Source organism: Camelus dromedarius, chromosome 10, assembly GCF_036321535.1.
Source record: "Camelus dromedarius isolate mCamDro1 chromosome 10, mCamDro1.pat, whole genome shotgun sequence".
Classification (NCBI taxonomy): domain Eukaryota; kingdom Metazoa; phylum Chordata; class Mammalia; order Artiodactyla; family Camelidae; genus Camelus; species Camelus dromedarius.
In genome coordinates, this window is record NC_087445.1 from 67106945 (window position 1) to 67119015 (window position 12071).

General features: G+C 55.5%; 1 protein-coding gene across 8 annotated transcripts in view; it reads left to right on the plus strand.

Annotated features, from left to right (window-relative positions):
- The window catches only part of DAB2IP (DAB2 interacting protein), a 189886-nt gene extending 178301 nt beyond the window's left edge, over nt 1-11585 (plus strand). For 6 of the 8 annotated variants that reach the window (XM_031450371.2, XM_064490485.1, XM_064490486.1 and 3 more), the window contains 4 exons: nt 561-713; nt 2845-3038; nt 7649-7736; nt 8534-11585. In XM_031450371.2, the coding sequence (XP_031306231.2) occupies nt 561-713; nt 2845-3038; nt 7649-7736; nt 8534-8701 (603 nt within the window). In that variant the 3' untranslated portion in view covers nt 8702-11585. The remainder of the gene's footprint in view (nt 1-560; nt 714-2844; nt 3039-7648; nt 7737-8533) is intronic. The other 2 variants (XM_064490487.1, XM_064490489.1) reach the window with 2 other exon arrangements.
- Nucleotides 11586-12071: the final 486 nt, after the last annotated feature.

Here is a 12071-nt window from a genome sequence, read left to right on the forward strand (position 1 = left end):
GCTGAATGATGCCACATTCGGCCCCATCCCACCACCCTGCCCTACCCTGCACATCACCACCCCCTCCCCTAGGCTCCACGGGCCCCTACCTAAGTCTTGCAAATGAGGGCACTGTAGCCTGGGGGACCCTCTGCCAGTTCCCTCAGAGACAGCTGGGGTCAGGGAGGAAGAAGGAGGGGTCCATCCACCTCCAGTTCCAAGCCTGTTGAAGCCCGACCCAGAATAAGAGTTGACATGGCCCCCAGGAACCCCTCCCTGCTCTGAGCTGGTCTCCGGGGCTTTCCATGCAGTAGGGAAAACAGATATGCTTTGGGTTGGGCACCTGACCTACCAGGCCAAGCTCACTGGCTCTCACCTGGGCAACAGAGAGCCACGCTCAGGAGGCCACCTGGGCTGTTAGCTTCAGGTTGCCATCTAGGAGTTGGGAGTTCCCTGGGCCAGGGGCTGCGTCCAAGGTGCCTAGTCAGCTGAAGCTCCCCTCTGAGCCACTCGCCCCCATGGCTCACCCGGGACCCCTCCCAGCCCTCCGTCCAGCCCCTCACAGCTGTGTTTCATCGCAGGGCCCTTCACCCGTGAGCCCCAATGCCCTGGACCGCACGGCCGCCTGGCTCTTGACCATGAACGCGCAGTTGTTAGAAGACGAGGGCCTGGGCCCTGACCCCCCCCACAGGGATAGGCTAAGGAGTAAGGACGAGCTCAGCCAAGCAGAAAAGGTAAAGCCGGACCCTGGCAGCTCCGGGTAGGGCGGGCTGCCTCCCCGCGGTGGCTGGCGGGATTCTGCCCGCTGGAGCCCTGAATATGGAGCCCTCCTTGTTCTCACAAATGGCCAGTCCCTTCTCAACCCCCTGGTCCCACATGAGGACAGCAGTCAGTGGAATTTGGAGGATTTAGCTTAAACCTGAGGTATCTATGTGGGCTGCACGGAGACTCACCTAGAAATTGTACTGAATCCAGACTCAGGAGGCATCTTCTCTAAATGACTGGGCAGCCGAGCTTCTGAGAATCTAAGACTTGAGAATCTAGGACTTGGGGGCCTAGGATGCCAAAAAAGTGCATGGAGACCTTTGGGGGAGCCTTATGCACAAAGAGGCAGAGATGTGGGTTCATAAGACAGTGGGGAGAGGCTCCCCAGCCAGGCTCTTCCACTCCACGATTGTGCCGACCCATGGCCTGGCTCTCTCCCAGTCCCCATTTCTGCAGGGTCTGGGGCAGAAACCCAGGGAGGGGTGATGTCGGGTTGCTACTGAGGTATTCTCTTCCTTTCAGGGGAAAAATATTGGCCCTAAAACATCTACATCCCACCCCATCACACATCTAGCATTTGGTGGGCAGCAGGGTAAGCCAGTTCTCCAGAATTATTTTAGTTACTGTGGCAGCTGCCCTGGGTCCACATCTGGTCCTGATCTCCTGGAGGCCAAAACCCAGGTTGATGCTGGACCCAGGCTGAGGCCCCCCGCTTACCGTGGGTGCCCTCGCCCTCCTTGGCCCCAGGAAAGCCTGTAGCAGCCTTTCAGGCGAGGGCACGGAGGTCAGGGGTCTGCACTCCCTCTCCCTGGCCTGGGGCAAGGTCCATGTCCATGCTGCTTTCCGCCGCCTCCACCATCCCCTTGGTGCACTGCATCCACCTGCTTTCACCATTATTATGTGAAGGGGACCAGGGGACAGGGAGCACAGTGCCCCAAGAGCCAGCGTTTGGGGAGCAAAGAGGGCCAGTCTCACCCCAGGCTCTGTGCCTTTCTGAGACCACGTTCCCCTCTGTGGATTGCAAGGTTTGCCCGAAAGATTTCAAGGGTTAGGCAGCCGGAGTGTCCTCTTTCCTAGGCCAGATGAGCTGCTGCTTCTCTCGCTTTCTTGCTATTAACCCTCACAGGAAAATCCTGAAGTTCTCTCAAGCTTCCTGGAGACCTGGTCCTGCCTTTGTCAGGGAGGGCCCTCCTGACCCCTTTCTGACCAGCCGAGCAGAGGACTCAGGATGGGGCTGTTTCTCCCGGAGCTGGGCTTTTTTATGGGTCCAGCTTTGCTTCAGGAGTTAGATTTGGGGTGGGATTGGGGTCTCTCCACAGTCTGCCTTCTGAGCTTTGGGCAGGCCTTGCTGATGAGTGAATCGGGCTCCCATTGCCTGGGGCTCAAGAAGAGGCTTTTCGTGCCTCCCCCTTCCCTGTATTCTCACGGCCCCCGGCCGGCAACCCCTTGATTCCCATGTTGACCTTGCCTCTCCCTCGGTCCAGCTCACCCGGCCTCCCAGCTCGCTGCTTCTCTTGCCACTTTACATGTCCCTTCTCTTCCCCGAAGGCTGAGTGTGCTGGGTTGAGTCAGATCTGGAAAGCTCCGGACCGCCTTGCCTTTATCTGTCCCCTCACTTCCCATGCCACTGCCATGGCTTTAGGGACAAATCAAGGCTGGGACCTCACCCTGCCAGTCACTCACTCTACTCTCCGTGTGATTGGGTCACTTGCTTTCTGGGCCTCAGTTTCCCCTCCTATAGAGGCTCTACCTCTCAGAGCACTGTCAGAACTCCTGAATGTACCCAGGAGGTTTTTAACCTTTGTTAATTATGAAAAGCTCAAGATCCTTACTTCTGAGATCTGGGTTTGAGTCTTCATCCCCCTCGTAACTGTAGGGTCAGGCTAGGGGGTGGGAGAGCCCTGGACAGGGGACAGGCTTTTAGTCTCACCTTGGCCCCTCTGCCTGGGCTCCTTGGGCGTTCCCCCTGGGCGAAGTGGGCTGGGATGGACCCTGGGCATTCTGAGCCGGGCTCCCTCCCGCCCCGTGCCCCCGCTCTGCTCATGAGGCTGTGCTCTCTGTCCTGGGTGCTGTGCCCGTGGCACGCTGCCCTCCTGGCAGGACCTGGCAGTACTGCAGGACAAGTTGCGAATCTCCACCAAGAAGCTGGAGGAGTATGAGACCCTGTTCAAGTGCCAGGAGGAGACAACACAGAAGCTGGTGCTGGAGTATCAGGCACGGCTGGAGGAGGGCGAGGAGCGGCTGCGACGGCAACAGGAGGACAAGGACATCCAGATGAAGGGCATCATCAGCAGGTGAGGCCAGCCAGGTCCTGCTCTGGGCCCAGTCCTGGCCCCACACACACGCACAGGGGGCATAGCTGCAGGATGAGCTGGGTGTGGAGAGAGAAAGAGTGTCCCAGGTGGTGGGGACAGTGTGGCACAGGCCTGGAGGTGGGAGGTAGCCTGGAGTGTGGGGAACCCACACGGTACAACGTGTGTTGCTGGTGGAATGTACAGCTGGCCTGGCCGAAGTGAGGTCAGCTAAGGCAGCTTGCAGAGGGCCTGGGGCCCGTGTTTTCTTGGCGAACACTCGGGGGAGATTAGAAGCTGGATAGGACTGCCAAGAAGGACAGTGAGGACCCAGTCCAGGGCAGGAAAAGTAGGAGTGGATGTCAGCTCCATGCAGTGGGTGAAAGAGGGAGGTGGGAGGGAAGGAGCAGGCAGAATAACCCGGTTTTTACCAGGAGCATCTGGATGTGTCATGGTGCCAGTTACTGGGATGGGGAACTTTGGATGGGGAGGGGGAGAGATGGTGCCAGTTTGGGGTATGTTGAATTTTAAGGTGCCTTTGTGTTGTGGAGGAAGATTTCAGGGGGACCATTGATTTTAACGCTGACTCTCAATTTCATTGATGGCTTTTATTTCATCTTTATTTCTGTGTTGATTCCCGTCTCTCTCTCCTCTCTCCCCCTACTCACAGGTAGGGTGGGTACACCCTCCTCCATGTCTGCAAGCAGGGAATATAGTCAAAGTGTAGCATCCAGGCCAGCCCCCAGGGTCCCAGTCCTGGAGTTTGCTTGCTTATGACAGCAACACCAGGTGCAAGAGGAACCTGGATTTACAGCCTGTTTGTTCACACGGTGCAAGAGCCTGTCGTGTGGATAGATTCAGCAGGTGTGCAGTTGCCGGGATGTTACCCCGCCTGGCCTCATGCTTTTTGTCCAGTGTAAAAATCCTTCCCCAGTGCCCTCTATTTAGGTCACCTTTTCTCTGCTCCTAATCAGTTTCATTTACTTGTGACTGGTTCTTTGTAAAGTGGTTAGCATGAGCAGAGGGCCTGTGAACAGGGTGACTGGAAACCCACTGTTCACTTGCCTGCCAGCCATCCTCTTGGCTCACCTCATATATGTGGTTCGAAGAATGAAAGCACTTCTCAGCCTCACTACCTCGTCCTCATCCTGTGTGTTCTCTGAGAAGTGTGTGCTCTTGAGATCAGTTTACAGCACGGAGGAAATACACCAGGATTGGTTTACGTTTTCTCTCCGCCGTAAATGTCCGTTAGGGCAATTTGGTTGACAGTGTTGTTCAAGTCTTCTGTATCTTTACTGGTTTTTCCATGTACTTGTTTACTGTTCTTCTATTAACTACTGAGAAAAGGATATTGAAGTTTCTAATAATTACAGATTTGTCTATTTCTCCTTTTCATTCCTGTTGGTTTTTGCTTTATGTGCACGGAAGCTCTGTTCTTAGGTGCATACACACACTTAGGCTTGTTAAGTGCTGTTGATGAACAGAGACCTCTTTATACAATCACCTGATCTCATAATATTCCTTTGCTTTAAAATCTGCTTTGTTTAATATTAATATCACTGCCCTAACTTTCCTTTGGTTGGTATTATCCTGATACATCCTTTTCCATTTCTACACTTTTAACCCAACTATATTCCTCTATATAAAGTGAGTTTCTGTGACACACATTTTATTATTCTTGCTTTTTAACTGATCTGACAGTTTCTGCCTCTTAATTGGAGTGTTTAGACCGTTTACATTTAATGTAATATAATTACTTTTAAACCTGTTATTTTGTTCCTTGTTTCTATTTGTACCATCTGTTTTGTTCCTTTTCTTGCCCTCTTTTGGATCATTTTTTACGAGCCCTTTTTATCTGCTTCATTGGTGTATTAGCTGTATCTTGTTGTCGCTTCAGGGCAGGGGTTGGAAACTTTCTGTAAAGGGGCAGGTAATATTTTAGGCTTTGTAGGCCGTGTAACTCAGCTGTTCTAGCAGGAGTATGTGTGTGGTGTGGCTTTTTACCAAAACTAGCAGTGGACCCCATTCTGCCCTTAACCCTGGCTATAATAGTAGGAACTCTGGTAGTATCTTTGTTCTTCCATACTTAATGTATCTTTTTTCTCTTGCTGTTTTAAAGATTTTTTTTCTTTATCATTAATTGCCAGCAGTTTGATTATGATGCGCCTTGGCATGTTTCCTTTGTGTTTCTTGGGTCTGTTGAGCTCTTGGATCTGTGGGTATAGAGCTCTGCCTCCCCGGTTTGTTTCTGGGACTCTCATCGCACGTACGTTAGGGTGCTTTAGATTGCCCCACATCCCACTGACGCTCTGTTGTTTTCTTTTTTTGTTTTTTTGTGGGGTTTTTTTGTTGTTTTATCTTAGATTATTACTGTGTCTTTAAGCTCACTAGTTATTTCTTCTTCAGTGTCTAATCTGCTGTTAATCCTAGCCAGTGTTTTTTCATTTTGGATGTTGGATTTTTTGCCTCTAGGTTTTCAGTTTGGTTTAAATCCCATCCATTTCTTCTCTTATGCTCATGTTGTCCTCTGTTTTCTTGAACATGTGGAATGTAACAGTTGTCTTAATGTCCTTGTTTACTGCTTCTGTCATCGGACATTTGAGTATGTTTTCCCTGCTGTTCTCCCTGGTTCTGGGTTATACTTTCCTGCTTCTCTGTGTGCTTGGTGATCTTTCGTTGTTTGCCAGATAACTGTGATTTTTATGTAGCCCCTGGATGTTTTGTCTTTCTTAAATACTTCGGGGCTTTGTTTTAGGACACAGTGAGGTTATAAGAATCAGTTTGATTCTTCCGAGGCTTACTTTTAAGTTTTGTTGGGGTGGATCCTGGACAGTCTTCAGTCTAGGCCTAATCTGGCTCCACTGTTGAGAAGGTTTCCTTCTGGGCAGGGGTTGGAGACTTTCTGGGGTTCTCCCTGATGCCCCTGTGTAGTACATCTTCCCACACTGCCTGGAAGGATCATAAACTATTCCTGGGGTTGTTTTGTGTACTCCTTTCCAATGGTTTTTGCACCTGCCTGGCTGTTTTCCCACAGGCATGCAGACCAGTCCTCAGCCAAAGCCCCAGGGGTACCCCTCAGGAGACAGGCAGAGTCCTCTGCATTTCCTTCTTTGTGGCACTGCCCCAATAAAGCTTTCATGCCCTCCCTCCCCTGCCCCACGGTCTCCTTAACTCCCTGTCATCACCTCCCTCCTTTGCCTGCCTGGACTCCCAGCGCAGTGGGCGGGGCTTGCCTTGTGTGTTCCCTTCTTTTGGGAGTCACTGTACTGCACTGTCTGTTCAGGGTCTGGAAATCTTTGTTTCATAAATTTTGTCCAGTTTTCTAGTTTTTTTTTTTTTTTAAATGGCAGGAGGTTAAATCCAGTGCCTGTTATTGCACCAGAGCTGGAAGAAGTCTCTCCCTCTTCCCCCATTCCTCCCCACCCCCTTCTTACAGGCTTTGCTCAATGTTTTACCTTCCTGTGACAAGAAAGGCCCCCTTGGCGTGACCCCACACCCCTTCCTCCTGATCATCGCTCCTCAACCCCTGATCCCACTGGCTTTTCACGACAGCCCCTGCTGTACCTGCCCCAGCGCTGCCGACCTCCCTGTGCATCTCCTGTGAAATGGACTGAGTGCTCGCCTGGGGTCAGCTGCTCCGCTGGGCTGGAGAAGCAGTGTGGGTGGAGACAGATATAAAGCAGTGGGTGAGCTCGTCTGAGAGGAGCATCGAGCTCGAAGAGTAGGGGACTGAGGCAGAGCCCTGTGGAGCCCTGACGTCCTCGAGGCGTCTGCAGAGCAGTGGCCTGGGAGCTGGGACCCAGAAAGCGTGGGGTCCAGAAGCTAAAGGAAGAGAATAGGAGGATAGGAGTGATGAGCAGTGATTGACAGGGACTTGAGAGACAAGCAGGTGAGGCCAGGAAGGGTCTCAGGGACGAAGCAGCTGGCGACAGACTCACACTGGCCCTAGTTCTCAGCTTCTGTAGACTGTGTTCCTCACGTCTCCTGTGCTCATTACCCCTCCAGCAGGCCTTGCTTGTCCTTCGGATGTAGCTGTAGAGTCCGGTGTGTGCACCCCCACCCCACCCTCCGAGATGGTTAGGTACTTCCTGTTTCCTGTTCCCTTGGCCCCTGAGCTTCACATGCAGAGCGTAGCTGCTGTCTCCCTTCCTGTGTCCCCGCTGACTTGTGACTTAATCTTGCTGCCTCAAGTGCCTGGCACAGCCTCAGTGAGGAGAGTGGGTGGAAAAAGCTCCAGAGCCCTTCAGGGCCTTCGTTTCCTACTCATATCAACTGCCTGGTTCTGGGGTGTGGTGAGGACCTAACACCCACTCCTACCCTCTCGGCTCCGGCAGAACATCCGGAAAGGGGCAGCCCCAGGGGCTCCTGGGGGTTTGGGAACAGAATCTGGGGCAGGTGTACTGTAAGGAAGGAGCAGGCTCAGCCCATGTCAGTCGCGGGGGGCAGGTGTGGGCCTCCTTCCCAGGCAGGTGTGGGCAGTGTGGCCCAGGGAGGTGCTCTCTTAGTGTGTCCCTCTGTGCGGGTGTGATGGCTTGTTCCCACCTGGCTCCACACCCACCTCAAGTCACCTGCTCCCTCAAATGCAGCCTGACTGTCCTTGTCTCTGGCGGCAGGTTGATGTCAGTGGAGGAGGAGCTGAAGAAGGACCACGCGGAGATGCAAGCAGCTGTAGACTCCAAACAGAAGATCATTGATGCCCAGGTGTGGGGCTCTGGCCTTTTGGTTGGCCACAGGTGTTAAAGGACCTGGGATAAGGAGGGGGTGACCTTGGCTTCTTTATGTCCTCAGTCATGCCCCACTATAAAAGCTAAGGAGGCTAGAAGGCCAGGATCTCTGCTCCAAGAAGTCAGACTTGAGGGTCTCAGTGGACCACAGGCTCACCAGGACAGGCTGTGAAAGGGGTGGGGCAACTTGGTGGGTACTGCCTTTCACCAGGGGCCCTGGCCAAATAGTGGAAGCTTTTGGGAGGGGAATGGGGAAGTCTGGGGGTGACAGAAGGCTGGTCAGGGGAGCAGGGGAGCTCTTGTTGAGAGCCGTGGCTTCCCAGCCACATTGAGAGGGGAGACATAAAAGACTCTGGCCTCCAGTCTCCTTCACTCAGGTCTGCACTCTTATCCTCTCAAGGGACAACCTTGCTCAGTCTAGAAACTGCACAGACTGACCGGGAGCTGTGACCTGTGTCACACACACGCATGCCCTGTGAGCGAGGCCGCCTGCCCTCGGGGCGCTGGTGCATGACAGCACTGGGGCTGCTCTGTTTGGGTGAGAAGCGGGTGACGAGGTAGGGACATTAGGGAGGCAGGCTCGAGGAGGTCTTGGTCCTTGATGGCGAGACCGCCTCTTCTCCAGCAGGCCCACTGCCCTTCCCATCCTTCACACGTGGTGACCTGCAGGCCGCAGCCCCCCCAGCACTTCTTGGAGGTTTCCTCAGCCCCCAGGAGATCCTTTGGCCCAGGAGCCCATTCCATGACCCCCACTAACGCCCCCTTTGTCCACAGGAGAAGCGCATCGCCTCCCTGGACGCTGCCAACGCCCGCCTCATGAGCGCCCTGACACAGCTGAAAGAGAGGTACAGCATGCAAGCCCGTAACGGCATCTCCCCCACCAACCCCACCAAATTGCAGATTACTGAGAACGGCGAGTTCAGAAACAGCAGCAATTGTTAACCTGCCCGAGGAGAGGGAGGACCGAGGTGGCCCAGGGCGGGGGCGCAGCCTGGGGAGGAGCAGCCCCAGCGCAGGGGGCCGGAGGCCGCGGCCCGCCTCCCCCCTCCGCCCCGCGGTCCAGGAGGCGGCTGCAGAGGGAGCCGCAAGAGACTGGCGCAGCGTGAGCGGGTCAGCGGCCCGCTCCCCGAGAAGCGTGCTCAGTGTAGGCCAAAGAGACTGCAGGCTGGGGAGTGGGGACAGCCTGGTGGGAGCAGGCTCATTGTTGCTCATTGTTGAATCTGGTGTGCGTCACCTTTCCTCCTTGACCTGGCCAAGTGCATGTACCCCCACATCCTCCCCAGGGAGGGGCCCGGAGAGGTGGAGGGTCGAAGAGCCAGGAACCTACTCCTCATGGCTTCCCCTCACCTCCCCAGGGGCCCAGGGCTCCCAGGCAGCCAGGCCCTGCCCTGTGGGACCTGCCCTCCATTCCAAGAGCTGACAGGGCGGTCGGCAGGCGGGCAGGGAGTGGGTGGGGAGGACGGAACTGCCAGAGTTCTGGGTCCCCTGCCCGTCTTCACCCTGAGCACCTGCCACTGCATGCGCAGGGAGCCTTCTTGGCTGTGAGGAACCGAGGATTCACCCCGACACCTGTCCCCAGACTCCGCCCTCCTTCCCTAACTTGTTCTGCCAAATAAACCCAGTGAGGATCACAGCTTGCTCTTCTGGGCCCTCGTGCCTGTAGGAAGATCCAGAGCCTCCCTCCCTTGAATCGTGGGCCCGGGCTGATACTCTGGGCACTGCAAAGCCAAAGACGTGGGCAGAGTTGGCCCCAGTGGCACTGTGCGGTGCCTGCCCTTCTCCTACAGCAAGTGTCCCGGGCACGGTGGCCCTGCAGGGAGTGGCCAGCTGGTGCTCCCCCGAGAGAGAGGCTGAGCTTTTCTGATTGATGGTTAAAAAAAATTCTGATGCCCGCAGGCCCTGAGAAGGTGGATAACTGTGATTTTTTTTCCTTTCACAGTATGCATTAGAAACAAAAGCCCGCTTGCTCGCTTGCTGGAACACAGGGGCCTTTTAAAATTGAGCGTGTGCACTGCATGGGAAATAGCGGCCCCGGAGGATGTTAGACTTGCTCCCTCTCCAAGACAGCAGCGGCCTGCACCTGGCCCCGTGTGTGCGGCCGGCCTCTGCCTCACCCTCCCGGGCCCCAGCGGAGGACCCAGGCGCTGCAGACAGGGGAGGCGCCCACCCCACGGCTGGGGCTGGTTTCCCTCAGCTCTAGGCTGTTCTGTAGCTTATCAGCCCTCCCCACCCCCCACCCCTTGCGGGACATAGGTGGGCAGGAGCTTGGGCCTCTCTCGTCCATCCCTGTCCCACTCCTCACCCTGGGGAATCTTGGGCAAGAGCTGGGGTGTTTGCCCTGCTGGGAGCCAGGGCTGGGCGAGCTGCCTCAGCCGTAGGAAGCTGAGGAGCCCCTTGGAAAGAGCGCTGAGCCCTTCCTGCCCCCGGGGCTGGAGACACGCTACCAGGGCCCAGGTTGCCACAGAGATCCCAAGGAAGGGCAGCGCGGCAGGGGTGGCCCAGACCACACTGCACCCGGTCCTGGGCCTGTGCTCTGAGCAGGGGCTCTTAGGTGAAAGCTGCAGTTCAGTTAGGCCGGAGACATGCTGGTGGCGAGAGGGCAGGGCCCCCAAGGGTCACAGACCTCAGGAAGGAAGCTGTGGGGCTGAGGCCCTACCCCAGTCCTGGCCGCACCGGCAGGGCCTGGCCCCAGTGATGTCCTCCTCTGGTTCAGTCTCGATCCCGCTGCCCAGTGAGCCCTCCCCTCCTCCCTACCCACCTCTCTTCCCACCGATGCCTCGTTGAGCGACCTCGGACTGAGCGCCTCTTAGCAATACAGGGGGAGGTTCCCAGGGCCTGGGCAAGCCGGGCTCCGGAGGCCAGCAGTGGCCGGTGCTGGCGGCCCTTGGCCTGGGGTTGTAAGCTTTCAGGCCAAGAGCCTTATTTACTTAGTGCAAAAACTGTAAAAGTGTACAGACTCTTCACAGATTTTTATCTGAATTGCAAGTCTGATGATTTTTGTAAATGTTCTTGGTGTTTGACTGTAATGTAACTATTTCACCTAATGGTTGTACATAGTCCTTTAGTCCTGGTGCTGCCGAGGGCTGCCCGGGACCGCTGCTCTCCGACGGTTTTTATTTTATTTTTAATCTAGAGAACAGTATTGGGCAGGGGGCAGAGATTGGGGATTTGGGTGTTGGGGGTTTTCCCTGCTTGTGGCATTTACCTGTTGGCTTTGCAGTGTGCTGTCTGGGTGAGGGTGGTGGGGACATGTGTCCCGCCAGGGTCACACTGAACCTGTGCCCCAGAGGGAGAGGTGAGGGGAAGCAGTCTCTGCTTGGGGAGACAGAGGCCCAGCTCTGCTGGAGAAGGCTCTCCCCTGCCAACAGAGAGGCCCGATTGTTTTGCTTGACTTTTATGTTTAGGGTGAAGGAAACTGCCAAACTTCCATAAGTGAAGACTCTTTCCGACTGCCCAAAAGAGGGGGTGGGGGACCAAGGCCAGAGCTCCGGGTGCCCCCACCCCGCAGAGCATCTGCCTCGGGGCACACCTCCCTCCCCCCTCCGTCTGCAGAAGGCAGACTGTCCAGGGAAACAGCCCCTCTTTTCTACACATGGCCTGAGAGCCGCCCCCAGCCCCCACTCTGCCTCCCTGCCCCCCTTTTGTAAGTATGTGAAAAGGAAAAAATGCCAACGCTGGAGACTTGGCCGGAGCGCCTCCCTCCAGCTGGGGCTCTAACGGTGTAATAATGTACAGAGAGCGTTGTCGGTGTGCTAAGACTGTGTGGCTGTGCAATTTCTGTACATTTGCAATTAGAAATATTAAAGATTTATTTAGCTATTTTAAACCTGGCTCGCCTCTCCCTTCAGCTGGGACTCAGGAGCTTTTCCAGGGGTGGCTCTTGAGTCGTGGGCTGATACTGTTCTTTACCTAGAGGACCCTAGCACTTGGGTCACCCTGGTGGCAGTTGTGGGCAGGGGGATTGCCCCCCCACTCCTCCTCCAGCCGGGGTCTCTCCCTTGGCTCTGACAAGCAAGGACAAGGTCTTTGCTGGGCTCCCAGAGCACGGTCCCTGCACTTCCCTGGAGCGGACACCAGCTCCTGCCAGCCTCTGCTTCAAATGCTTTCCAAGACCCTGAAGTCTGTCTCCAGGAGGGAAGAGAGGTTGGTCCAGGATCACCAACCAGTCACTGCAGAGCTAGACCTAAACCCAGGCTCCTGAGACCCGGAAAGTCCTGACACGCGGCGCAGACTCACCTGCGAGGCTGAACCCAGGGCCTTTGTTGGGAACAAGCCCCTGAGCCCCTGTGGCCGCATCTTGCAATCTCCTGTC